Source organism: Emiliania huxleyi (genome assembly GCF_000372725.1).
Source record: "Emiliania huxleyi CCMP1516 unplaced genomic scaffold EMIHUscaffold_51, whole genome shotgun sequence".
Classification (NCBI taxonomy): domain Eukaryota; phylum Haptophyta; order Isochrysidales; family Noelaerhabdaceae; genus Emiliania; species Emiliania huxleyi.
In genome coordinates, this window is record NW_005198167.1 from 519388 (window position 1) to 544671 (window position 25284).

The 25284-nt window shown below is 64.8% G+C and overlaps 6 protein-coding genes across 6 annotated transcripts in view; 4 read left to right on the top strand and 2 right to left on the bottom strand.

The window, feature by feature from the left end:
- Positions 1 to 1829, bottom strand: part of EMIHUDRAFT_103590 (hypothetical protein) — a gene marked incomplete at both ends in the record, with an annotated part of 2790 nt that extends 961 nt beyond the window's left edge. The window contains 2 exons of the mRNA XM_005766497.1: positions 841 to 940; positions 1374 to 1829. Coding sequence (XP_005766554.1) covers positions 841 to 940; positions 1374 to 1829 — 556 coding nt within the window. The remainder of the gene's footprint in view (positions 1 to 840; positions 941 to 1373) is intronic.
- Positions 1830 to 4223: 2394 nt separating this feature from the next.
- On the top strand, positions 4224 to 5360 carry EMIHUDRAFT_356765 (hypothetical protein). The gene is made up of 2 exons (XM_005766498.1): positions 4224 to 4285; positions 4356 to 5360. The coding sequence occupies exon 2, from the start codon at positions 4896 to 4898 to the stop codon at positions 5190 to 5192; it is 297 nt and encodes a 98-aa protein (XP_005766555.1). The 5' UTR covers positions 4224 to 4285; positions 4356 to 4895; the 3' UTR covers positions 5193 to 5360.
- A 1828-nt stretch (positions 5361 to 7188) lies between these two features.
- EMIHUDRAFT_436994 (hypothetical protein) lies at positions 7189 to 9470 on the top strand. The gene is made up of 4 exons (XM_005766499.1): positions 7189 to 8111; positions 8307 to 8505; positions 8744 to 8896; positions 8986 to 9470. The coding sequence occupies exons 1-4, from the start codon at positions 7761 to 7763 to the stop codon at positions 9309 to 9311; spliced, it is 1029 nt and encodes a 342-aa protein (XP_005766556.1). The 5' UTR covers positions 7189 to 7760; the 3' UTR covers positions 9312 to 9470.
- Positions 9471 to 12439: 2969 nt separating this feature from the next.
- EMIHUDRAFT_356772 (hypothetical protein) lies at positions 12440 to 12886 on the top strand (the record flags this gene model as incomplete). The annotated part of the gene is given in 2 exon segments (XM_005766500.1): positions 12440 to 12837; positions 12857 to 12886. A coding segment is annotated over 1 exon segment (378 nt), but the record flags the coding sequence as incomplete, so codon positions are not given.
- A 561-nt stretch (positions 12887 to 13447) lies between these two features.
- Positions 13448 to 15058, bottom strand: EMIHUDRAFT_212142 (hypothetical protein; the record flags this gene model as incomplete). Its single annotated transcript, XM_005766501.1, has 1 exon — positions 13448 to 15058. One exon carries the CDS (start codon positions 15056 to 15058, stop codon positions 13448 to 13450), a length of 1611 nt encoding a protein of 536 aa, XP_005766558.1.
- Positions 15059 to 23435: 8377 nt separating this feature from the next.
- Positions 23436 to 25284, top strand: EMIHUDRAFT_451867 (hypothetical protein; the record flags this gene model as incomplete). Its single annotated transcript, XM_005766502.1, has 6 exons — positions 23436 to 23885; positions 24003 to 24128; positions 24248 to 24571; positions 24646 to 24774; positions 24846 to 25096; positions 25171 to 25284. The coding sequence occupies 6 exons, from the start codon at positions 23436 to 23438 to the stop codon at positions 25220 to 25222; spliced, it is 1332 nt and encodes a 443-aa protein (XP_005766559.1). The 3' UTR covers positions 25223 to 25284.

Consider the following 25284-nt stretch of genomic DNA (forward strand, 5'->3'; position numbering starts at 1 on the left):
CTGGTGGGAGGGCCGACCAGCCGGGCCCCAAAGTAGGAGCAAGAAGGACGACCCGCGCGAGCGAAGCGCTTATTCCACCTGAAGAAGCCGTGGGTGCTACCATTTTGTTTGTGGCGGGGAAATCACCTCGCTGTCATGTCGCGTAAGGCTTGCACGGCTCTCATCCTCTTCCACTTACTCTCCCATTCGGATAGACGTTGACGATTCGTCTTCTCGCCGAGGTACCTCAGGCGTCGCTTTGGACCCGACAGCCCCAGAGTAGGCAGAGGTGTACTTCCTCGCTTGGACTTTGCGGTTGAGTCCTCGGAGGAGGCTGCGCAGGTCTTGGTGCATAGGGCGGTTGGCGATAAGGCTGGGGGAGCTGGGTGGCGGGGCTCGGAGGAGGCGGAGAAGGCAGCGGAGGCGACGGTGGTGGCGGGCTGGGTGGGGGAGGGGTTGGCGGAGGGGGGCGACAGCGGCCTCGGGCTTGAGCAGTCCGCGCAGCGCGAGGGGCGAGTAGTAGACAGCGGTGACTGAGCCGCCTGCCGCCTCGACGGCCTGAATGCGGTGTGTGGCGGGAGTGTGAGTGTGAGTGTGAGTGTGCGTGTGTGTGTGTGTGTGTGTGTGTGTGTGTGTGTGTGTGGCGGGAGTGTGAGTGTGCGTGTGCGTGTGTGTGTGTGTGTGCGTGCGTGCGTGCGTGTGTGTGTGTATGTGTGTGTGTGTGTGTGTGGGTGGGTGGGTGCGTGCGTGCGTGCGTGCGTGCGCCTGCCATGGACGTGGCACGGTGTCGTGTCATGGACGTGCCGTGTCGTGGACGTGTCGTGGACGTGTCGTGGACGTGTCGTGGACGTGCTGCGGCACTCGCCTGGATAGCGGGGGCCGAGAGCTGTTGCGCCTCGACGTGCAGTGGCACCTGCAGCTGCCCGCCGCCCCGGCCGAGCAGCTTGATCCCGGAGACGCCCTAGCGAGCGGAGGCGGCAGCGAGGTCACACGAGGCGGCAGCGAGGGAGGCGGCGGCGGAGGAAGCAGGGGCGGAGGAGGCGGCGGCGGAGGGAGCAGTGGCGGAGGAGGCGGAGTCGGAGGAGGTGGGGGCGGAGGAGGCGTCTCTTGGGTCGCCAGGCTGGAGGGGGCGGTGGCGGTGGCTGTCAGCGAGGCGGCGCCCTTGCGCCGGGAGGCGGCGGTGGGTGGCGGGGGCTGTCGGGAAGGGGTTCGGGGTGGTCATCATGAATTGGCGGACTGGGTCGCTCGCTGTAGCGTCGGAGCCGTGCGAGAAGCAGATCGCACGTCCACATATCGGCCATAACTCCCCCGTCCTTCGGCCGTATCTCGGCCGTGTCTCGGCTACCTCTCGCCGCGCGCAGCGTGATGAGGCGGTTGTCGAAGAGCGTCTTGACGGTGATGGGCGCGTCGGCGGCCGGCCGGTCGAGGCGGCCCGAGAGGACCCACGATTGGAGGTCCTGCAGGTTGACGCCGAGGTACTCCCGCTTCAGCCGGTAGAAGCCGCGCTTCGGGATCCGCTTCACGTCGCTCGTCTGGCCTCCGCTCTGCAGGAGGAAGCCCTTGTTGCCCGCGCGCGCCGCCATGCCCTTCATGCCGCGGCCGCTCTTCCGCCCGCGCCCCGACCCGACGCCGCGCCCGACGCGCGTCTTCTTGAGCCTCGCGCCGTAGTTGTCCCGTATCCTGTTGAGCGCGAGCGGCCCCAGCTCGGTCGGCGGCGCGTGCGCGAGCGGCGGCGGCGCGAGCGGCACGGCGGACGAGAGCGAGCGGAGCGACGATGGCCCGGCCCGCCCGAGCGCCGGCGCTCCCACACGGCAGCGCAGCGACGGCAGCGACAAACGTCGGAGGAGCATTGTCCAGGGGGGCACCTTCACAGCCTTTGAGCACTTGAGCACTGGATAGGGTCGATTCCGCGTGGTACGGGACCCCTCGATCGTCTCGCCCTCCCTCACTGGTGTGTTCATTGGGGGGGGTCATAACAAACACGGTACAGGATCGAGGTGCACGCTGCCGAGGCAGTGTCGTCCCCCCTCTCCCCGACGGTCTCGGGCACCGCACCCGTGCTGCCACAAAGCACAATGTGCTGCCACAAAGCACCACTAGCGATTTCGCGCAGAGGGCGTAGTGAAGCGCTGGGGCGCTCACTGTGTGTTATTCGGGTGGGGATCCATCAGTGGTAAGCGGCTTTAGTCACAGATCCAAGCTCAGACGTCACACCAACACCACAAACACGCTCACTTCGCCGCTGCTGTAGATGGGCCTCCGGGGGCCCATGCTACGTCGAAGCACAGACCCGATCTCGGCACTCACGGGCTGCCACGCGCCCGCGCGCGGCGCGGGCCGCACCGCCCATGCCCCCGGGTCACCGACCCCGCCTCTCGGCCCTCTCGGCCCTCAGGAGCGTGCGGGAGACCGGCGAGGGGCGCGCCGCGTGCCGCCTGCAGAGCCGCCAGAGGCATTGTCGCCTCCGCTGGCGGGGTTCCCGCGCGCCCGCCCGCGCCCGCGCCCGCCCACGCCGCGCCCGCGGGCTCCGGATGCGCCGCCCTCCTTCTCCTTCTTCTCGATGGCAGTCCACGCGTGCTTGTCGACGGGTCGGCGGCGTGGTCGAGGGGAAGGTCGCCGGCGGCCGCAACTCTGCCGCCGTCGCTCCGCCGGCTCTGATCGAGTATCGGGCGTTGAGGGCGGCGGCGCAAAGCGGGTCTGGCGCATCCATCGCCACGAGCCTCGCGGCCGCGGTCGTGGCACACCTGGTGGCGGCTCTCGAGGCCGTCTCTACGGCGCTCGACGCCGTGTGAGGTCGCCGGCGGCCGCAACTCCGTGTCTCCGCCGCCGTCGCTCCGCCGGCTCTGACCGAGTATCGGGCGTTGAGGGCGGCGGCGCAAAGCGGGTCTGGCGCATCCATCGCCACGAGCCTCGCGGCCGCGGTCGTGGCACACCTGGTGGCGGCTCTCGGGGCCGTCTCTACGGCGCTCGACACCGTGTGAGGTCGCCGGCGGCCGCACCTTTGCCGCCGTCGCTCCGCCGGCTCTAACCGAGTATCGGGCGTTGAGGGCGGCGGCGCAAAGCGGGTCTGGTGCGCCACGGCCACCACCCTTGCCACCGCCCTTGCCGCCGCCCTTGCCACCCTTTGCCGCCTTGCCTCCGCCGCGGGCGGCGGTGGGAGCGGCCTGCTGGGCTAGCATGTTGTCCGTGGCTGTGGACGGGCACGTGGAACGTCAATTCATGTTCTAACGGCCTCCGGGATTCAAACAAAAAATAGCCGGGGCCCTCTCGCAACCCCTCCGACCCCCCGGGACCCGTGGGCGTCGAAGAGGCGCTCTCGGGGGGCCGTTCTGAGTTCATGCTACCACGAAGCACACTGTGCTGCGTCGAAGCACCGGGCCCGAGTCCGCCGACGGCGATGGCGGTGTGACCGATCGAGCTACAAGAGGAGCTTGTTCAGCAGGATCCGGGATAGTCTGACGCACTACCTCACTGGGCCTGAGATCATCGAGACAACACCCGTCACCGTCTCGGGTTTGCGTGGGATCGAACCACTCCGGGATGGGCAAGCCCATCAATTTTCACTGTGTTTCTCCCCTGCACCTGCAGGGGATAGCGGGAGAGGGGTTGGCTGTATCTGGGACGGAAGGGAAGAGGAGGAAAGGGAGGACGAGGGGGGGGGGGGATTGAGGGGGGGGGCGGGGGGGGGGGGCTCAGATAGTCAAACGCTGCTGTCATAGCAACTCGTAGACGTATTACACACACAAAGACTCATAGCAACTCATAGACGTATTACACACACGAAGACTCATTGCAACTCGCAGCCGTATTATACACCCAAAGATCGAGGCCCGCCCAGGTCACCCGTTCTCCCACACTCGGGCCACTTCAGACAGCCGGCGCTGTCTACAGCCTTGTTTATATTGAGAAGAAAATACCTCTTTTGCCGCTGTGTCAAAGAGTTGGAACTCGATAGACTCGAGGGGCCAGGATATGCAGCGAGGAGGACGGAGCTGCGCCGAAAGGCGAAAGAAGCAGCGAGAACAAGGGACCGGCAGGCGGCGGCGGCGTCGCAGAACGAGGCAGAGGAGAGCGACGCGACAGAATGAAGAAGAAGCGAGAAGGGAAAGAACGACGAGAGTGGGACGACCGCGAGGTGGCATGAAGGTTGCAGCGAGAATCGGTGAGAGACTGCGAAGAGAGATAGGAAGAGGCGGACGCCCAAGGGTGGGCGACGGCTAGCGCATCACACACCTCTCCTTAAACAGTGGCCAGGGGCGGGGCTTGCATTTTTGCCGTCGCCTGTCGCCGCTACAGCGCAGCACACCTATTCTTCTCAGAGAGAGTTTGAGCAATGGCCCTTCTCTTTTCTCGCGTTTTCCTCCGTTTTCTTTCGCCGTTACAGGTTTCGAAGTAACTTGAAGCCCGAACCGTGTTATTTCCTCGAGCGCCGGATAAGCGATTCACACGAGGGCCGTCACAACGTGTTTCTCGGCTCGCCCTCGCCCGGCCCGGCGCTATGCCGGCGCGTTCGCTAGAGGCTGCTGCCGCAGAGCGGAGGCGCGTGCGTCGCCTCGCTACTCTCGCGGCGAAGCAGCTGCCGCCGCCGAGACGCGACGCGGCGTCTGCCGAGGAGAGAGAGCCAGCGCGGCGGTCGCCGACGCCGCCTTCGAGCTGTGTGCCACTTCTCGGGTGCACGACAGCTCTGCGCGGCAGCAGCATCAGCAGCCGCCGCACCGCCACCCGCCTCGCGCCTGTCGCGGCCGGAAGGGAGCACGCCGTCGCTGCCGTGGTACCGAGGGCCGGAGCCCGACTCTCGTACAGTCGAGCGGCTCCGAGGCGAAGCGCTGACACACACAGGGCATGCCGCGCAAGGAGAGCGCGCCTCGAGGCCGGCAAGTGCGCGTACGTGCCGCGCGGTCTTGGTGGCGCGATTCATGAGGTCGCTCTCGCTGCCGGCCGATGAACCCTCGCCGCCCCCGCACCAGCGACACCGGCCGCGGCTCGCCTCCACGCGCCGGCTCGGAAGAGGGGCTGTCGGCGGCGCAGCAGAGCGGCTCGCCTCGGCGCTCGAGCCGCCGACAGCCCCACTCCTCGACGTGACGGCCGCTCCCGGAGCCAGCCGGTGCGCGCCCGACCCACGTTCCCTCTCGCACCCCTCCGACCCCCCCTGCGCGGCGCACCCGCCCGCTGTGCGCCGGCTCGAGCGCCTATCGCCAAATCGCGACGTTTGAGCGCAGCGCACGCGTCCCACACGTCACGCGCGCGCAGGAGAGCGTGCGGCACAGCAGTAGCGTGTACTCGCCGAGGGCATCGCGCCGAAAACCCCGCGCGTTCCGCCCCAGCAGAGGCTGCAGCCTCTGCACAAGCTACACCACTGTAAGAATGGTGAGTACTTGGGGTTGAGTGGGCTTGCTTGCTCCCTCAGCCGGGAGCAAAAATGCAAGAAATCCCTGTGTGGTGGCGGCGTGCCGTCCTCCCATCCCTCCCTTGGGTTGTCCGTTTTCTTTCTTTCTTTCTTTCCTGGGTCAGTGTTCTTTCTTTCTCACTCTTTTCACCTTTGGGCAAGAACCATACCCCGCAAAGAGTTGGAACCCGTCGGTGCCCTCGTCCGGAATGCAGTTCTACGTCGTCGACGAGGAGGGCGCGGAGCAGGGCCCGTACTCGGAGGAGCAGGTCCACGCGATGATCCACGACGGGCTTGTGAGCCACGACGTTCTCGCGCGACTCGCCTCTGGCGCGATGCGCTTCCAGCGGCTGGGCGCGCTGCTCAAGCGGCAAGCGGACGCGGCTGGGACGCGCGTCGACAGCCATGCGGCGCGCGCTGCTGCGGAGCGTGCCGCGGAGGAGGACGAGGTCCTGCCGGGCGGCGTGAGCGCGGCGGAGGTCGAGTGGTTTTACCAAGACGACGTCGGCGAGGAGAGAGGCCCTCTTTCGACGGCGCAGATTCGCTCGCTCGTGCGGCAGGGGCTGCTCGGGCCGGTGCGGCTCGTGCGGCGCGGCCGACGCGGCGCCTTCCTCGACCTTGGCTCGTGGCCAGAGATCGCCGAGGAGGCCGAGCTGGCCCGCCGCCGGCCGAAGCGGCCTGCGGCGGCTGCGGGCGCGGAGGCGGAGGCCACGCGCGGCGGCGGCGGCGGCGGCGGCGGCGGCGGCGGCGGAGAGGGTGGGGCGGGCGCGGGGGAGTCGCCGCGTGAGGGGGGCGAGGAGGACAACGAGGAGTTGGCGCCGCCCGAGTTCGAGGATGAGGACTGTAGATGGCACAATCTTGGTGTGAGGATATTCACACACAATACACACACACACACACACACACACACACACACACACACACACACACACACACACACACACACACAGGCACAGGCACACACAGGCACACACAGGCACACACAGGCACACACACACACACACACACACACACACACACACACACACGCACGCACGCACGCACGCACACACACACGCACGCACACACACACACACGCACCCACACACACACACACACACACACACACACACACACGCACGCAAGCACGCACGCACGCACACACACACGCACACACACACACACACGCACACACACACGCGCACCGGCCCGTGCACTTTGAATGCCGTGGGACTCTTGTCTCTTAGAACGTGGAGTCGCCATGGCTGCATGGCCCTTGCCCCACCACCACCACCATGTGCGTGTGTCGAGAAGTGTACCTGACCCGACCCCACCTTAGGATGAGGACGGGCTAGAGTGGGTGTACGAGGACGACCGCGGCGGCGTGCAGGGCCCTTTCAGCACGTCCGAGCTGCAAGGCTGGATCCGCGAGGGGTACTTGCAGCCGACGCGGCGCGGCGGGCCCGCTGGCACAGACGCCGCCGAGATGCAGCCGCTCGGACGGTACGCGGAGTTCCTCAGCGTCGTGCCGGAGGACTGGGAGGAGGACCTGATCGCTCCTCCGCCGCCGAGCAAGGGGAGCGAGGCGTCGCTCAGCCGAGAGGAAGAGGAGGCGCTGCGTAGGGCGAAGGCGGAGGCGGCGGCGGAGGCGGCGGCGGAGGCGGCGGAGGCGGCGGCGGAGGCGGAGGCGGAGGCGGAGGCGGCGGAGGCGGCAGAGGCGGCGGAGGGGACGGCAACGGCGGAGGCGGTGGAGGTGGAGGCAGGAGATGCCAAAGCAAGCGCAGCACCGGCGGAGCTGGAGGCGGCGGCGGGAGGGGCTGAGGTGGCGGCTGCCGCGGTCATGCCCGAGGCCTCCGGCGATGCGCCCGCCGCCGCCATTGCAGCCGCCGCCGCCGCCGCCGCCGCCTCCGCCGCAGCAGCAGCAACAACAGCAGCGGCAACAGCGGCAGCAGCAACTTCGGCTGCCGTGCCCACATCTGTGCCCGCGTCGGCCGCTGCCTCGGCGGCGGAGGCGGCGGAGGCGGCGGCGGCGGCGGAGGCGGCGGCGGCAGCGGCGGCGCTGCCCCCTGCTGAAGCCTTGCGCAGGGCTCGGCAGCAGGTGCAGCGCAACCTGCGCGCCAACCAGCCGCTGCCCCTCGCTGCGGCCGACGCGCTCCTCCCCGCGGCCACGCCGCCAAGTGCCGCCCCGGCGGCCGCGGCGGCCGACACGGCTAGTTCGGCGCCGCCCGCCGCCGGCAGAGGTGCGCGGGAGGGGGACGGGCCGAGCTGGGTGTACCTCGACGACGGCGGCGGCGAGCAAGGGCCGTACACGACCGCGAAGCTCCGCTCGTGGCTCTCGCGAGGCTTGCTCGAGGCGAGCCGGCCAGTCTTCCGGCTGCCGCACGGCGCACCGCGCGACAAGGCGGAGAGGCGGCCGATGGAGCAGTGGCCAGAGCTGGCGCCGTACGTCGTGAGGGATGATGACGCGCCGCCGCTTCCCGCGCCGCTTCCCGCGCCGCTTCCCGCGCCGCCGCCCGCGCCGCCGCCGCCGGGTGGCGACACGGCGGCAGCGGCGGCGGGAGAGGCGGCGGGGGCGGGCGGCGGGGGGGAGGAGCCGCGAGGTGGCCTGAGCGCGCACGAGGCGTCATCGCTGTGGGAGTACTGGGACGACCGCGGGCGCGTGCAGGGCCCCTTCTCCGCGGAGAAGCTGCTCGGCTGGCTCAAGGCGGGCCACATCAAGGCGTCGCGCATGGTCCGCCGCTCGGTCCTCCTCTCGGACCCAAACGAGGCAGCCGCACACGCGCGCACACACACACGCACGCACGCACACACACACACACGCACACACACACACACACACACACACACACACACACGCTCACACACACACACATCTCACCCACGCGCACCGGGCCTCTCGCTGGACGTGGGCTCGAGAAGCTGGCTCGAGTCGTGTCGAGAAGCTGGCCTTCTCTTCCCTCAGGCCGCCGCGGCACACGCCGGTGGGTCCTTCACGCCACTCCGCGAGACGGAGCCCTTCGCGGCGGCGCTCGCCGCGCCGCGCGCCCTCCCCGCGCCGCCGCCGGTGCTCCCGTCGCTCGACAGAGGCGGCGAGGTGCCGATGTGGCTCTACGTGGACGTGACGGGCGCCGAGCAGGGCACGCTTCACCCTAGAAGCGAGAGTAGGGGAGATGCGGGCGAGATGTGGGGAGATACGGGCGCCGAGCAGGGCACCGCTCACCCTAGAAGCGGACGTATTCGTGTGCTCCAGCCAGCGCTCGAGAGGACACGGACTCCGCTGTTTTCGACCGTCTTCCGCCGCATTCACTGTGCTCGTAGCCCCTCGTACTCACGCGCGCGCTCTAGACACTCTGCACATGACCACATCCCCGCCCCGAGGCTGGCGTACCCACACTGCAGGCCCGTTCACGGCCGCGGCGATGCAGCGGTGGCGCGCGGCGGCGATGCTTCCGCCAGAGACGAAGGTGCGCCACGTCTCTGAGGCGAAGGAGGCGGCGCGGCCGATCAGCAGCGTGCCGCTGCTCGGCGCGCGGCGGCCCCTAGTAGGCCCTAGTAGTCCCAGTCCCTGTAGTGCCCAGTAGGTCCCTAGTAGTGCCCAAGCAGAGCCCTGGTCACCGGCGGGGCGTGTGGTCTGGACGTAGGCGGCGGCGGCGCGGCGGCCGCCGACGGCGGTGCCGGTGCGGCGGGGGGCACAGCGCCGCTGCAGCGGCCGGCGTTTGAGGAGTACTCGGTGGAGGGGCACTTCAACGGCGCGACGGGCCGGTTCGAGGCGGCGCACCGCGCGGGGGACAACTACTGGGACTTCAAGGGCCTCGCGCGGACCGGGGGCGAGCGGATGATGGCGCACTACTTTGACCACGACAAGTGGCAGGAGGAGGCGGCGGAGCGCAAGCGCAAGGCAGAGGCGCAGGCGGGGGGGAGGCGCAAGAAGAGCAACAAGGTCTTCAAGGACGGGCGGTACGTGTAAGGCAGCCCACGGAGTGAGGGCGCGGTGCAGGACACTGAACAACCCACAGAGACGTTTGCGCGACACATGCACACTTTAGAGTGTTTGTATGTGTGTGTATAAGTGACTGACATGCCTTGTTCAACACCCCGTTTACGGTTCAACACCCCGTTTACATGCAGCGCCGCCGAAGCGCAAAAAAGCCACCACCGACGCGAGACAACCGGTTAGAGCGCAGAGCGGCGCGCGCGCGCGCACGCGCGGTCCGCGGAATGTAATAAAAATGGCGCCGGTGCAGAGAATGCTTCCGCAGTATGCCTTCCTGGGCGTCATTGAGAATTCAGCGGCACTACTCCCAAAGATGCTTGCGGTGCTCGTTGCGAATGCAAGCAACGCATCGTACTTTGGATCGAGTGCCCTCAGGCTTTCGCACCGCAGACGAACACCGGCTGCGTACAAAGAGCACCTCTCCCCCATGGCTAAGGCGGTTCTGAAGCACGAACTTGCCTGCGATAAGCAGTTGGGATGCTGTCGCTGAGAGTTATTAGGTTCACTCTTGGGGCGTCCATCAGGAGGGAGGCTGCGCTGCGCAAGCACGGGCGGGAGGGGTTTCTCCTGCGGAGTCGTGCGTGCGCAGGGCTCCTCTTTGCTTTCTTCTACTCCCTACTATCATCTCGTTCCCGTCCTACCAGAGAACCATCAGATCTCAACAACACAAACTCATCTAGTAAATAAATAAAAAACGATGGATAAAAAGGAACAGGTCCCCGCCCGCCGCCCGTGCGATCTTTGTACAGGAGCGCAAGCTGAGCGCAGGTTTCTTTTATTTTCTTCTCGCCTGCGAGGGAGTTTTGTTGTAAAATTCTTCTCGCCATCACTAGTTTCACTCGGATTCACTCCTATGCACCTTCGGTGAGGGTACATTGGCGCGTAAAAGGAGAGTCACGGAATCGCGCGCGCCTCTACCAGGAAGGGCTACGCAGTATCCCTGACATCCCCTGGGATCCTGCCACTGAAGGCGGAGGGTTGGGACTCAAACGGCTTGGGTTGCTACAGGTACGGAGGGGACCTCAACGTCCTGTAGCCGCCCGCGGCGCCGTAAGGGATCGCACCTCGGACCAGATAGAGAGAACCACACCCCAAAGCCAGAGAGTAGGCAGGATAGCGGATAGGGTGGGTGGGGAGAAGAAAGAACTGGTGCAGCCGAAGGGCTGGCGCAGTAGGAAGGAGAGCCTGGCGCGGCCAAGGACGAGGAGCGGCGTCATGGCCAGGTGAGCAGGAGAGAGCAGCGGAAGCCGCGCTCATCAGAGCAGCGAGCGGGCGGGAGCGCCCGACACGTACGGAAGTTCAAACTTCCGTAAAAGATGAAGTAAAAGATGTCCACGGAGAGTCCGTGAAGGACGCAGAGGCAGAAGAAGAGGTAGGAGAGGAGAGGATCTCCGTGAGTCTCCTGCGGGAAACTAGTGGCCTATCACGAGTTAGGGTCCCTACCCCAATCAATCGTTATCGGCGAACAGCTCACTTTTGCCTGGCCCTTGCCGAGCATCCCGTCTCACTTTCACTTCGCCCTTGCGCATCATCTCCGATGCGTGGCGGCGCCATGCTCCTGCTCCTCCTCCACTGCGCGCGAGCTGCGGCAGTTGTCAATTGCGCGCGAGCAGCACCGGGTGCCGGAGAGAGGCCTCACGTCGTCATGCTTCTCACGGATGACGTCGGCCACAACAACGTCGGCTTTTCCGCTCGGCATGCTGCCGCCACAATCCCAGGCACGTACGACTCCTTTGAAGGTACCTGGACCAACTACACTCCCCATCTCGACACTCTCGCTCGCTCGGGGGTGCTCCTCGAACGCCACTACGCCTACTTCACCTGTACGCCGTCGCGGCAGTCCATTCTGAGTGGGCGGCTGCCGACGCAGATGGGCGTGCTGCTGGGAGACCTTGACACCTGGGACGGAGGGACGAACGCATCGTGGGGCTATGAGGGCTTGCCCTTGAACGTCACCACAGTTGGGCACAAGCTCAAGGCGGCTGGTTACAAGACACACTTGGTCGGCAAGGCCGACGGCCTCGGCGTGGCAACGCAGTCCCACGCTGCAACATCTCGTGGTTTTGACACCTTCTTCGGCTTCTACTCGCATTCAAATGGGGCTTACAAGTTTGACACGCCGCGAGACACGGCCGGCCCAGGCCACCCACTGTGCCCGGACGACTGGGGTCCAAAGGCACCGTACGCGATCGACCTGTTCAACGGCTCGAGCAGCGACACTGCATCTGGCCAGCAAGCGTACTGGGCATACGAACGGTACCTCGCGATTTACGACGACTACCCCGATGGGGACCGGCCAAGGGAGGACTTCTTCTCGGACCCCGACCAGAGCGGCTATGAGGAGGTTCTCTTCATGGATCGCGCCGTGGAAATCATCGAGCAGCACGACGCTCTCACGCCGCTCGCACTGTTTTTTTGGAGCCGCGCCGCGCACACTCATCTCGAGCTTCCAGATGAGACCTTCGACTCCGTTGCAGCGGCCTGGTGCGACCACAACCCGGGTTGCAAGGATAAAGACGGCACCTGCATGATCAACCGCAAGCTCGGTCAGACCCTCCTGCATGGCCTTCGGTACGGCCAATGTGCATTGCCAGAGCGGATCGCGCACCTGGGGATGGTGCACATATTCGACGAGCAGGTTGGCCGCCTCGTATCGGCGCTCGGGCAGAAAGGCATGTGGCAGGACACACTGATCATCTACACCAACGACAACGGTGGCGCGATAGGCACGACTGCGGGTGCCAATAACTATCCGCTCCGGGGTGGCAAAGGCGGCGACTTTGATGGAGGCTTCCGCGTGCCAGCCTTTATCTCAGGCGGCTTTGTGCAGCGGACTGTTCTGAGGAAGGGGGCGGGGCGCGTCTCGAGCGTGGTGTCGCACGTCGCCGACTGGTACTCCACGCTCAGCTACCTCGCAGGCGTCGACCCGACGGATGACTCCGTTGGCGTGCAGCCCGTGAGCTCGGTCAACCTCTGGCCTTCCATCGCCTTCCCGACATCGTGCCCGGAGGCGCGATGGGAGCTCCAGCTGTCAACGCAGGCACTACTGGCGCGCAAAGGCGGTGAAGACGATCCAGCCTGGTACAAGCTGATCAGTGGCATGACGTCTTTCGACATGCACATGGGTCCCGAATACCCAAACGCTTCCTGTCCCATTGGGATCGGGGGCAACAGAAGTTCGTGGTTCCCAACGGACTGCCGCCCATGGAACCCCGCCCCCTTTGGGGGAAGGGGTACGTTGCCAAAGGACTGCTCGGAGGGAACAAAGTTGGGGTGCCTCTTCCGCATTTCGGACGATCCGACTGAGCACCGCGACCTGAACGATCCAGGAGCCGGCGGGGACGTGGAGGCGGCCATCAGCGTCGGGATGCGCCGCCGGCTCGACGAGCTCAACAGGGGCTACTTTGAGCCCTGGCGTGGCTGCCACCGCTCCGAGTACTGCAATGCCACCGTCAACTTCTGGAGCAAGGCGGTCGACTTCCCCTTCTCTGGCCCGTTCATCGACGTGGCCGAGTGTAAAGAGTGCGCGAGCACCAGCGCCCACCGGCACCGGACTTGGAACGAGTGCCAGTGTGAGGAGACGATATGGTCCTGCCTTCGCGACAACTTCATGGACGGAAAGCTGTGCCGTTGGGTCGACGGTGGCTGCACGCTCTCAAAGGAGGCAGCCCGCTTCACCTACCCGGAGCGCTTGCTCGCGGAGAGGGACATGCTGCCAGACGCGGAGCACAACTACTTTTACAGGCGCAAGATCCGGGAGGCCGCGGTATGAAAAGGGTTAAGATTGAGAGAGAGAGAGAAGGGGGGGGAGGGAGAGAGAGAGAGAGAGAGAGAGAGAGAGAGAGAGAGGCGTCTTTCTGTGACCCACCCACCTCTCCCTTGTGTTTTGTCTGGGGAGGGGTTTCTCCTGCGTACCCGTTCTACCAGAGAATGATCGGCGATCATAATGCGGCGTGCGGCGGCACGTAACCGGTAACGGCCGCCCGCCCGCGCCCCGGCACCGCGGGCGCGGGGAGTTGTTGAGGGCAGGCACATGTGCGACTACGTGTTCGTGTAGTTCTGTGACGTAACGTGGGCAACATGGTCTACAATACACTCGCACATACCTTTCACGTGGGCGGCGATCTGGTGGCGGACGGCCGGCGTGATTGCGTAAAGTAGGTTCTGATGGCTTGGGCGAAGTCCCCCGAGAGGCGGCGGACGCCCACCGTCGGGCGGACAGAGCCGGTGAGGGCGGGCATGAGCACCGCGCGCAGCATGCGCTCAAAGGCCAAGTGGCTGCCGCAGCCGGAGGCGATCACCTCGAGCAGATGGTCGCGCTCGGCGTGGTCGAAGCACGTGGCGTCGCGCAGCGCGAAAGCCTTGACCTTCTCGATCACCTCGGCCTTCGCGCCGCGCCCCCCCTGATCTGCCTCGAGACCCGCCGTGTCCTCCGCGCCTGCCGCCGGGACGCCGCGCCCGATGGGCAGCACGACGAGGGCGGAGTGGTCGGCTCCCATGCGCGTGAAGGTCAGGAGCTCGAGCAGAGTCCACAGCCGGTCGAGGTACGTCGGGCCGAGGAGGCACACAAGACGTGCACAGCCGGCGAGGTTGACGGGAAGCGAGGCGAGGCCCTGCGAGAGATTGCCCTGGTTGAGCGAGAACTTGTCCACCCACAGCAGCGGCGTGCGGCCGAATCTGGCCGTGAATGCTTCGGCCCACGTGCGCAGAGCGCAGAACTTGGCGTCGCCGTCGTCGGACCACGAGTGCGAGACGAAGGCATCGCACTCCCCGAGCGCCACGCGCCTCGTGCGCGCCCCCCTGCACGCCGTCGCTGGTCCTCCGTGGGTCTGGCTGCTGGCAAAGTCGTCCGCGCGAAGCTCGGAGAAGTCGACGACGCGAAAGTTCAGGCTCGCCGACTGGAGCGCGGCCTCGGCAGTGATGCCGCCGGTCATGCTGGCCACCATAGCTGCAGCGCGCGACTGGTCGTCGAAGTGGAGGTGCTCGAAGAGGAGGGCGTGCATCCGCCGCCGGCTCGACGGGCGGAAGGCGAGCAGGAGGAGCAGCGCGCACGAGCCGGCGAAGAGGTTGGCCGCGGCGCCGAGATAGTCGACGCCCTCGACGAGCGCCACCACGCCCAGCGGCAAGGTGTTGGCTGCAAACAAGAGACAAATCAGCCGCGCCGCCGCCCAAAGGCGACGCAGTCGGACACTAGGCTGCATCGCCCACGTGCCGTCGCGCCTGCGCACCGCGGGCAGCACCAAGGCGGAGCAGGTGATACCCGTGACCGCGTACGCGACAGTTGAGTAAACTTGCATGGCACAGCCATCAGCAGTCGCTGATGTGTAATCCGCAGCGCAGACAACGGATAGCGGAGGGTCCAGGGTGTAGGTGAAGGCGAAGGCGCCAAGCGGTGCCGAGATCGCCATAATGCCAGCGACGACGATCTGGCTCTTTTGGTACGAGGGCAGTAAACCAAGGAGCGCAATGAGGATGCCGCTCAGCCAAAAGGGCTGAGCAAAATTGGCGGCTTTGTACGGCACGCCGATCAGACCGCCGGAGATGAGGACGATGTCGAAGACAATCGCCACAAAAAAGAGGGCGAGGCCGGCGAAAAAGAAGGAGAGGCTGGCGCGCGCCTGCACCTTCGCTCCCTCCTTTCGCGCCTGGTTCAAGTTTTGTGCGAGCCGGAGGAATCTTGTGTCGGACTCGGAGCGCTCCAGCGTGGGAGGAGCGATCATGCCATTGTTTGGCGTCTCGGAGCCGAGTTGACACTAAGCGGCTGCTAGGCGTCTCGGAGCCGAATTGATCAGCGGCGGCCTCACTGCACTGGCGGCGGCTCTGGCGTGAGCTTGAGCCGCTTTGCGGCGGCCTTATCCGCAGCGGTTTTTCTTCTGATGCAGATTTTTGAAAACCAGAATTTTACAACAAAACTCCCTCGCACGACACTGGGCACAGGACTGGGCACGGGACTGGCTCGCACTGGCACTAACCAGAAATCACGGCGGCCACAGTGATTTGGGCTCGGCAGCTTGTCAGCCCTCGGCCGAAGCTGGGGCCGGTCCCGTAGCCGAGAGAGCCCGCGTCGATGAGTTCGACGCGGTCGGGGAGGCCTTGAGCACTTGAGCACTGGATAGGGTCGATTCCGCATGGTACGGGACCCCTCGATCGTCTGTCTCGCCCTCCCTCACTGGTGTGTTCATTGGGGGGGGTCATAACAAACACGGTACAGTATCGAGGTGCACGCTGCCAAAGCAGTGTCGTCCCCCCTCTCCCCGACGGCGATGGCGGTGTGACCGATCGAGCTACAAGAGGAACTTGTTCAGCAGGATCCTAAACAAACGCAAGCGGCCGCGCAACCAGAGGGAGACCGGCCGCGAGTAATGGGGCTGCGGTCTGCACTGGTCTCGAAGGGGGGGGGGGGGGGGGGCACGGGCTGGACTAACCGAGTGTGCCACGTGTTTTGCGCGCGTGCGTAGTACGTCTTGAAGTTGCTTTTTCGGCTGTGGGTGTAGTATGTCTTGAAGTTGCTTTGTATGCTGAGCCTGAATGGATGAGCCCCCCCCCCCCCCCCTCACCGCCCGCTCCGGCTGATGTGGCGCACACCCTCTCCACTGTCTCTCACAGGTGATAGGAAGGCACAGCTCTCAATGAGAACGATGGGCTTGCCCATCCCGGAGTGGTTCGATCCCACGCAAACCCGAGACGGTGATGGGAGGCGTCTCGGTGATCTCAGACCCAGTGAGGCAGTGCATCAGACTAATCCCGGATCCTGCTGAACAAGCTCCTCTTGTAGCTCGATCGGTCACACCGCCATCGCCGTCGGGGAGAGGGGGGACGACACTGCCTCGGCAGCGTGCACCTCGATCCTGTACCGTGTTTGTTATGACCCCCCCCAATGAACACACCAGTGAGGGAGGGCGAGACGATCGAGGGGTCCCGTACCATGCGGAATCGACCCTATCCAGTGCTCAAGTGCTCAAGCAGGATCCAAGGAGGCCTTGCGGAGAGGCCAGCGAGGTGGCGATCGCTGTACATTGCCCCGGGCGCTATGCTAAATTGACGAGCAAAAAGAAAACGAAGCGCCCGAAGTGCTCCCAGTCATTGCTTTTACCGTCCTCCCATCCCTCCCTTGGGTTGTCTGTTTTCTTCTCTCTAAAATTCTTTCTTTCTTTTTCATTGCTTTTTGGGGCGCTCGTCAATTTAGGGAGGGCGAGACGGTCGAGGGGTCCCGTACCACGCGGAATCGACCCTATCAAGTGCTCAAGTGCTCAAGGAAATCGACAAAATACCCAGGCGGTCGCAGGGTAATTTCTATATGTATGTAAATAAATAAACAAAGAGTTGGACAAATACCAAATTCCAAATCGCAAACATAGAAACCCAAACACAGGCGGCGACGTGGCATACGAGCTCATAGGAGAAGGAGGCGGGCACAAGTTCCAAGGACGCACGAGCGAGCGAGACAGCAGCCATGACGATGATGATTCAGCGCGTGAACGCCAACTCGCCGGCACAGGCCGTGAAGAGCCGCGCACGCGGGCCGACGATTACGCAGCTGCGTGCCAAGCAGGCCGCTCTTGTGGCCGCATCCGAGCTCGCGGCTTCGAGTGATGCCGAGGCGAATAAATAAATAAAACGGTCAAACTCTGAGACGAGATGGGATTTAGGGACATGTGTCCCCGCCCTGCACGATCTTGGTGTGAGGGATCTTCAATCCGTCCCCTCACCCCTGGTCACTACCCGACACTAAGAAGAGCAGCAAGAGTTGGGGCTGCGGCCACGGCTGCGGCTCCAACTCCATTCCCTCTTTTACGAACCACTTTTTGCGCTTGAGCGGCTGGCCATCCTCCCACATTTGATCCGAGAGCTTCAGTCCAAAGTCGGCGCCGAGCTTCTTCGCCTCCTCATTCTCCTCGTACGGCAGGTCGAGGAAGACGATGCCCTGGGCACGGCTGCTTGTCGCGTTCGCCCGGGCCGCGCTCAAAAGTATTTAACCGCGGAGTCCGAGCGCGCCAAACACCGGGTGGTACGATGTGGTACGACAAAAGCATTCAGCGGAAAACAACTCCAAGTGCTCCAAACACCAGTTGTCTGTTTGCTTTCTTTCTTTTCCAAACACACCGGGTGGTACGATTTGTTTGCTCCGGACGCCAAATAAATAAATTGGTTGATTGATGAGCCCAGCCAGCGGCGTAGCCACAGGACTGGGGCATCCCATCACCGCGGTTTTGCTGTAGCTCTGCGACGACCAGCGGCAAGCAAAGCCAAAGGTGCTGTGGCACAGGATCCTAGATCGTCCGAGAGCACTTGGAGCACTTGGAGTGCAGTCATTAGCCTCACATCCAGGGCTTAGCCTAAGCACGCTTTTCTCGCCAAGTACTATCTATATTCTTTTGCTTATATTCTCGCCAGACCATCTATATTCTCGAGAATATTCTCGAATATTGAGAATATTTTCAGCACGCGAGAGATCAGCGGACGCCAAAAATCGCTCTAAAGTGGAGGTTTGTGCTCCCAAACCGCTCAGGAACGTCCAAAACTTAAAGATTCCCGTCTGCATCGACCCAAAACCTAATGTTGAGGGGGCAAAAGAGCTGCTTCGAGAAGCTGTAGTCAAGACCATTCTAGACGCCGCGATGTAACGTCGAGAATATTCAAGAATATCTTGAGACTCGAGGTCAACCAAGGTCAAGGGCTGAAGAAAACTCGTAGATTCTTGAGAAAAAGCCGCGCCGGGGCATCTATATTCTCGAGAATATTCTCGAATACGAAAGTGCGCGGGACCATCTATATTCTCGGAGATATTCGAGAATATTGTGCTTAGGCCAATCCAGGGCCGGGGAGCTCAGAAGCGCACCCAGCGGGCCGGATGATCGGGATCGGGTTGCGGGCAAGAAAGCCCTAGCCCCGGGGGTGCGCGTTCGCAGGGCAAGGGCCTTAAAGTAAACACGGGTCTCCGAGGGTTAGCCCCGCGTACCGGGTTTCCCCTTAACTGCAGGACGCCCCCTCCACTCGGAGAGAAAAGGATTTTGTGTTTTTGTTTAGATCGTCGAGAAACATGTGAAGTCTGAAGAACAGTCAGGCTCGGACTGGACACCAACGAGGTATGGGTGGACGCGAGACAGATGACGACGACACGCTCGAGCGAAGCACCGGCGTGAAGAAGAAAACCCTTACGCAGAGGGGGTTAGGCAATGATATCGCAAAACAGCAGGCAAGAACACGGCGAGCTCTCAAGAGCACGGCCATCAGAAGGCATCGCCGCCCATCGCGGCACGCCCCGCTCTCCGCCCAGCCGCGTGCACTCGCCCACCGCACCGGGCGAGCTCCCACTCCGACCCCCCAAATCAAACCCCGCCGCCCCATCACCGACGCCTCACCGACGCTCGCGCGGCCGCGCCCCCCCGTCCCAAGCTTATGCCTCCAAACCGCCGGGCAAGCCTAACGCGTCTTCGCCTACAGCCGCCTCGACCCCGCCTCCAGCCCCCTCGCCCCCGTTGCCGCCCCCGCCCCCGCCGCTGCTCGAGACACTATTCTCACTCCCCCGCCGCCCCGCCCCGCGCAGATTTCTCCGATGATGTACCGCGTCCTCCTCGCGCTCCTCGCCGGCAAGGCGGCGGGATTCTCCTCGATGCCCGACCCCGGCTGCACGGCGCTGGGCCCCCAGACGGATGCTTTCCCCGGCATCGGTGTGCATTTTTCGCCCGCCGGTGTGCTGCACGGACCCCCGCAGCTGCTGGATGGCGCGCATGCCTAAGAGGGGGCTCGCGTTCCTGATCCATAGGCCAAGAATCGTGGGCCGGAAATTTCGGACCAGACACGCCTTGCGGCCCCTACTGCACCGCCGAGTTCACCATGAACACCATCACCACCGCCGCGCCTGGAAGTGGCGTCACCTACGTAGACCTCTTCATGTCGCTCGCTCACAACCCCGTCCTCGCAGCCATCGCCGAAGCCTTCAATCTCACTGCCGGCATCACCTACACTACCGGTTGCGCGAGTGCACCAGGGGACGGACCAGCAGGCGGCTTCCCGGGGGCGCTTTGCGGCGGCGTCGGCGCCGACCGCTACGGCTGGTGGAGCGAGATTTGCCGCGAGTCGGTGGGCTGTGCGGCTTGCCACGAGTGCTGTGCGCCTTCGCCCCCCTCCCCCCTCCCCCCCAGTGCCCGAGCGCTGCGACTGCTGTGCCCCGCACGCCCGCGCGCGCACGCAAGCGCACACGCGCCTCAACCCCCCTCCCCTCTCCGTCGCAGTCTTTCCGGATGGCTACCCGTCGGAGTGCATGCAGAACCGCAGCGGCCTTCCGTACACGGAGTTCACGCCGCGCGCAATCTTTGACTACATGCCCACGTTGGAAGCCTCCGAGGCCTGGATTAACCCAACCGGCTTTGGGGCCTGCAGTGAGGCTTGCGCCGAGCGACCGGGCGAGATGATCACCGTCTACGGACCAGGCCCCTGCCCTGAGGGAGTCTCGCCCTACCTCTGCTACTCCGAGAACCCGTGGATTGGGGCCTCGTTCCCCAACACGACCTCGTTCCCCACTGAGATCCTCGCGTGCTCCGACGATTACGCGGGCGCCATCCTCGGCTGGGGCGACGGCAACACCGATCACTACGGTGCGACTCCTCCTCCTCCCCCTCCGTCCCTGCCCACACTCACAGACTCCTCTTGTTCCGCCTAGGCTGGGGCGACCCCGAAGGAGTCGCCGCCGTCGGTTGCCAGCCATGCTCCGACTGCTGTGCGCCTCGCCCCCCCCCCCCCCCCAAACCCCTGTGCATTTGGACTAAACCCCACCTCACACCACCTCTCCCTCCTGTGCCGCAGTCTTCCCGCAGGGCTACCCAACCCGGGGCAACGCCACGGCCGGCGAGCCGCCCATGATTCCCTACGGACCCGGCTACGACTCCTGGCCCTTCAAGGGCGCGGCGTGGTCGGGCCCGGCTGGGTACACCGAGTGGTGCAGCCCGTTCTCGAACCAGTTCAAGCCGTGCGACGGAAGCTCGCCGCCGGAACCCCCCGACATCGAGGTTTCTGGGGGGGGGCGCCGCAAGCTGGCGGAAACCAAGACCGGCCCCAAGATGAGCGACCAGCTCGCCGCCACGGCCGCCAAGTTCAGCGCCATCTTCGGCAACGGCAAGAAGTGAGCGCTGGTCGCTAGGCCAGCCACTCCTGGCTGTGGACCGGGAGGCGTCCGCGGGGCGTTCCTGACGTCTCTCTGGCCCTCCTCACCTGCACACTGCCTGTACACTTGCGGCCCTTTGCTGCCCCCCTCCCGGTTTTAGCCCCCCCCCCCCCCCCTCTTATGTTGCGAGGAGGCCGATAAGGCCGAGATGTGGTGCCCGCAAGGCCTGCGTGAGATTGCTTCTTTCTCCCCGCGGGCGGGGAACCCACGCCACGCCCTCGCCGCCTTCGTCTCTCGCCCCCTGCGCTCAGCAAGCAAGCGGCCCGGCGCGCCCCCAACGTACTGAGGAAGACACCAAGCCTCTCGGTGTGGCGGAGCGCGGCGCGTTGAGTTGATTGTGACGCTGTGGCTAGTTCCAATTTTTACCCTGAGTTCCCTGACCCACGCTAATCTTGTTCTTGAAAACGTTCAACGGAGCTCCGTGTTGCTCCCAACTCCCAAGCGCCCTCCCGCTCCCCCGGCCCCGCGCTCCCAGGCGAGGTGGAGCTGGACCCTGGTCCCTGGACCCTGCGCGCTGCGGCCACATCCCACATGGCCGATGATCCTACTTCACCTAGTATTATGAGAGGACAGAGGTCATCTGGCTACCGCGAGAGCGACCCAACTCGTCGACATCGTCCGATGATGGTGCCTCAAAGTCAGATCACAGATGGAACGGTGTCCGGAGGCTGTCTGTACGACTTTAGGCTCTACGTACGGCTTTAGTAGCCGGCGGTGGCCGTGACATGTGGTTCCACCACCCCTCATAGGCCTCTAGCCTCTGATCGCCACCGTTCCCAGACTGCCTAATGGGATGGAAAGGAAGGCTGGGCGAGCGTATAGAAGCGTGCTCGACCTTGTCGACGTGGCAGCCTGCACGGCAGCGCTGGCGGGCGCGATGAGCGTCGTGCCACCTGACCCGACGGGTGCAGGCGTCGTACCGAGCGCGACGAGACCGTGTCCTGATGTGCTCTGCACGGGTGAGTCACGTCGGCGTCAAAGGAGCGACGTGCGCCCTGTCAGAGCTTGATCTCCGATCTCAGGCTAGTGCCATTTCACTCTGACACGCTAATCTTGAAAACGTCTCCAACGGAGCTCCGTGTTGCTTCCAGCGCCCTCCCCCGCGCTCCCTGCGGCCATGGCCGATGCTCCTAGTATGAGAGGTCATCTGGCTACCGCGAGAGCGACCCAACTCGTCGACATCGTCCGATGATGGTGCCGCAAAGTCAGCCTTCGGAGGCTATCGTGGGGTCGAGCCGGCAGTAGCCGTGACATGTGGTTCCACCACCCCTCGTAGGCTTTGCCTCTGACCGCCACCATTCCCAGGCTGCCTAATGGGATGGAAAGGAAGGCTCGGCGAGCGTATGAAGCGTTCTCGACCTCGTCGTGGCAACCTGCACGGCAGCGCTGGCGGGCGCGATGAGCGTCGTGCCACCTGAGCCGAGACGGGTCGCAGGCGTCGTACCGAGCGCGTCGAGACCGTGTCCTGATGTGATCTGCACGGGTGAGTCACGTCGGCGTCAAAGGAGCGACGTGCGACCTGTCAGAGCTTGATCTCCGATCTCAGCGGCGTCGAGTCGTCTCCGGCGGCGACGATTTGGTACATCTCCAGGACGCGCAGAGGCAGCTGCGATCCCGCCGAGTGGACGGGGGCACTCCGCGCCATTAAATCGTGCATGCAGATGTGTGTGTGTGTGTGTGTGTGTGTGTGTGTGTGTGTGTGTGTGTGTGTGTGTGTGTGTGTGTGTGTGTGTGTGTGTGTGTGTGTGTGTGTGTGTGTGTGTGTGTGTGTGTGTGTGTGTGTGTGTGTGTGTGTGTGTGTGTGTGTGTGTGTGTGTGTGTGTGTGTGTGTGTGTGCGTGTGCGGACTGTGCGGGCGCTGTGCGCGCCGCCGCCCTGAACGACCACCAATATGGTGCGCGCCGCGTTGGACGTGAAGGGAACAGGTATTTTCCCTTTCTTTGCTCTGAACAGGTGGCGCGCTTCCCTGGTACAACTGTAATGTTGGCTGCTCCGCGGGAAAGAAGAAAAATGCCGGCCAGCGGCGCAGGCTGGCCGCCACATCAGCTCGCATCGAACTTGCGCGGCGACCTGCCCTACGAGTGCACGCGAGAGAGAGGCCGTCCGGTGGTGTGTGTGTGGTCGAGCTGCGTGGGGTACACGCCGCTGGGTGCATCGGCCCTCGGCATTTTATGGTGCACAACAGGGCTGTTTGGCGTCTCGCGGGCAGGGAGGGGTTTGGGCGTTGCGCGCACCTGCCTGAGAGGCCGTGCCTTCGTGCAGCGGACCTGTTTGTTGTTGGACGGCCAGAGGGCGGCCGCGACACGTTATGAGCTGCGACAGGGGACACCCGCGGCGACGCGAGGGACAGGGAGCTCGACACACCTCGAAATCTGGCCTAAAAGTACCCCAGCGCCAAGGAAGGAAGGTCGAAGGTGCCGAATCCACGGGGCGCGCCAACCAAGGTCGGAGCCCCTCGCAAAGTTACAGACGACCTACAGTTTTTAGTATCGAGGTCTCGCGAGTTTTGGGGGTTCTCGGCGCCGCGACAGCGCTGCACTTATTGGGGGGGCTAGGATCATAGATCTACGTCCGGGAGCCCCCCCATGCGTGCCGTAACGATCGACAGCGGCACGCATGGCTACTCTGTTCACGTTCACACCTCGTAAACCCTCATAACCCCGATAGGGGGACCCTACATGAGATTGCGGTAGCCGTCTCGGGCCGGCTCTGGCTTGAGTGCCGGCCGGAAGAAACCACCGCATGGGGTGGGTGAGGGGTGAGGAAAGGCTTAGAAACGGCGGCGTGCCGCGCAATCCTGTTTTCTTAATGCCCGCAACCCACTGTAATATAACAATCTACCTGTAAACTGAAACTAACACCAAAGAAGTGCCAAAAAAGAAAGTGCGAGCCCTGCGGCTATGCAACCAGCTGGTGTGTGTGCAACGACGCTCCATGTCGTCTGACGACGCGGCCGACGCGCCCGAGACGGCCGCCGCCTCTGGCACGGCCTCAGTGATCTTCGCGCTCGGGAGGGTGCTGCTCTCCACGGTCCTCCTGCAGCTGGTCGGAGGCTACATGAAGGTGACTCGCATGTTCCCGGCCTCCGCCGAAGCGGGCGTCGGCGCCTTCATCGGCGGCGTCTCGCTGCCAGCCATCCTCTTTCGCGCGGTGGCTGCGCTCGACTTTGGGGCGGTCGACCTGTCGCTCCTCGTCGGCACGCTGGTCGGCAAGCTCTGCATGGTCGCGGCGTCAATTGTGATGGGGCAGGTGGCGCGGCGAGGCGCCCTCGTCCCGCCCGGCGAGAGCGAGATCAACGGCGGCATGTTTGCGATCCTGACGACCAACGGCGACGAGCTCGGGCTCGGGCTGCCCGTGATGGGCGCCCTATTCCCGCCCGAGCAAGTGTCCCTCCTCTTCCTCCTCTCGAGCGTCCAGATGATGCTGTTCAATGCCGCCACCCTCCGTCCCCCCTCCGGCGGGCGTCGGCAGCGCCTCTTCACGCCGCCGGCCCGTGGACAGGTGCTCGCCTTCATCCTCCTCGGCGTCGGCGTGGCGCGACGCGACGCCGCGAGGGCTGGCACACCGCCCGAGGCGACGGCCGCCATCGTCGGCTGCGTGGTGCGCGGGCTGCAGCGCAACCGGCTCGTGCAGGCGCTCGCGTGGAGTCGAATCAGATGAATTAAAGTGTGGCTGCAGCGCGACCTTTCGTAGACACTTCCGAGACCGCCCCGGGACAGCTCCCAGACAGCCGACGGCTCGTGCAGGCGCTAGTCACTGCGGTGGCGTACAACGCCGCCTTCGGCCGCCTCAAGGGCGCGCCGCTGCCCTTCTTCCTGGACGACGTCGTCAGCCTGCTCGCGGGCGCGTTCGCGCCGGGCGTCTTTTTCCTCGCCGGCACGGCTAGCGTCGGCTCCTTCTCACAGCTGGCGCGGCTCGACTCGGCGTGGCTCCCCCTCGCGCTGGCGCTGCTCAAGTCGCTCGTACTGCCTGCCATCATCAAGGGGACCGTCGCTGCCCTCGGCGGCGACCGGAGCGCGCAGGAGTTTGGCTTCACCTTTGGCGTGCTGCCGGCGGCGGGCTCGTCGCTCGTGCTGGCGTCGGGCGCCGCGCCGCACTGATGCAGGCGTCACGCATTCTCTACGCGCGCGCCACGACCGCGTAGGTGTCGGCGTACGCTCCGAGCGCGCAGCAGCTGCTGCAGCTCTCTGCGACGCTCAACGTGGGCAAGGTGGTCGCGTTCCCGCTCCTCCTGCTCGCGGCGGCCATCCTCTTCGTGAGCGGGGAGGGGCAGGTCGGCGCCGCGCGTGGGCCGCCTCAGGTTGGACACGTCCGTGACACGTCCTCGGCGTGTCCCGCGCTCAGGTCACTGCATGGCGCGTGAGCCACGCCGCGCTGCAGTGCACGCGCGCGCTCTCGCTCGCGCTCACGGCCGCTCTCGTCTCGTCGGCGGCTTGGTGGCGCGCCTGGTGGCGCCCGCCGCTGCGCCGCCTCCTGCTGCTGCTGCCGCTCGAGCTCGGCTACCTAGCGGCGTACCTCTTCCTGGCCGCGTCGGTGACACCCGACGCGGCGGGCGAGGTTGCCGTGTCCCGATGTGCGTGTGACATCTCCCCGACGTGTCCCGCAGGCGACGGACACGATCTGTCAGCAGCTCGCAGAGAGGGGCATTTCGGTGACACGTTTCCGACACGTGTCCCGCAGGCGAGGCACTTAGCCGCGGACCCGTCCCGCCCAGAGTCTGACTCACAGATCGGCGGGCAGTGGCGGTGGCTCGGCCTCGGCCACGTCGCCGCCCTCTTTGACG

Excerpts from the sequence above, each read along its gene's own strand:
- EMIHUDRAFT_356765 (XM_005766498.1), top strand. The coding sequence starts at position 4,896 with ATGAGGTCGCTCTCGCTGCCGGCCGATGAACCCTCGCCGCCCCCGCAC.
- EMIHUDRAFT_436994 (XM_005766499.1), top strand. The coding sequence starts at position 7,761 with ATGGAGCAGTGGCCAGAGCTGGCGCCGTACGTCGTGAGGGATGATGAC. Across the intron at positions 8,112-8,306 it reads TCCTCTCGGACCCAAACGAG|GCCGCCGCGGCACACGCCGG; the intron begins GCAGCCGCACAC and ends CTCTTCCCTCAG. Across the intron at positions 8,506-8,743 it reads GCTTCACCCTAGAAGCGAGA|GCCCGTTCACGGCCGCGGCG; the intron begins GTAGGGGAGATG and ends CCCACACTGCAG.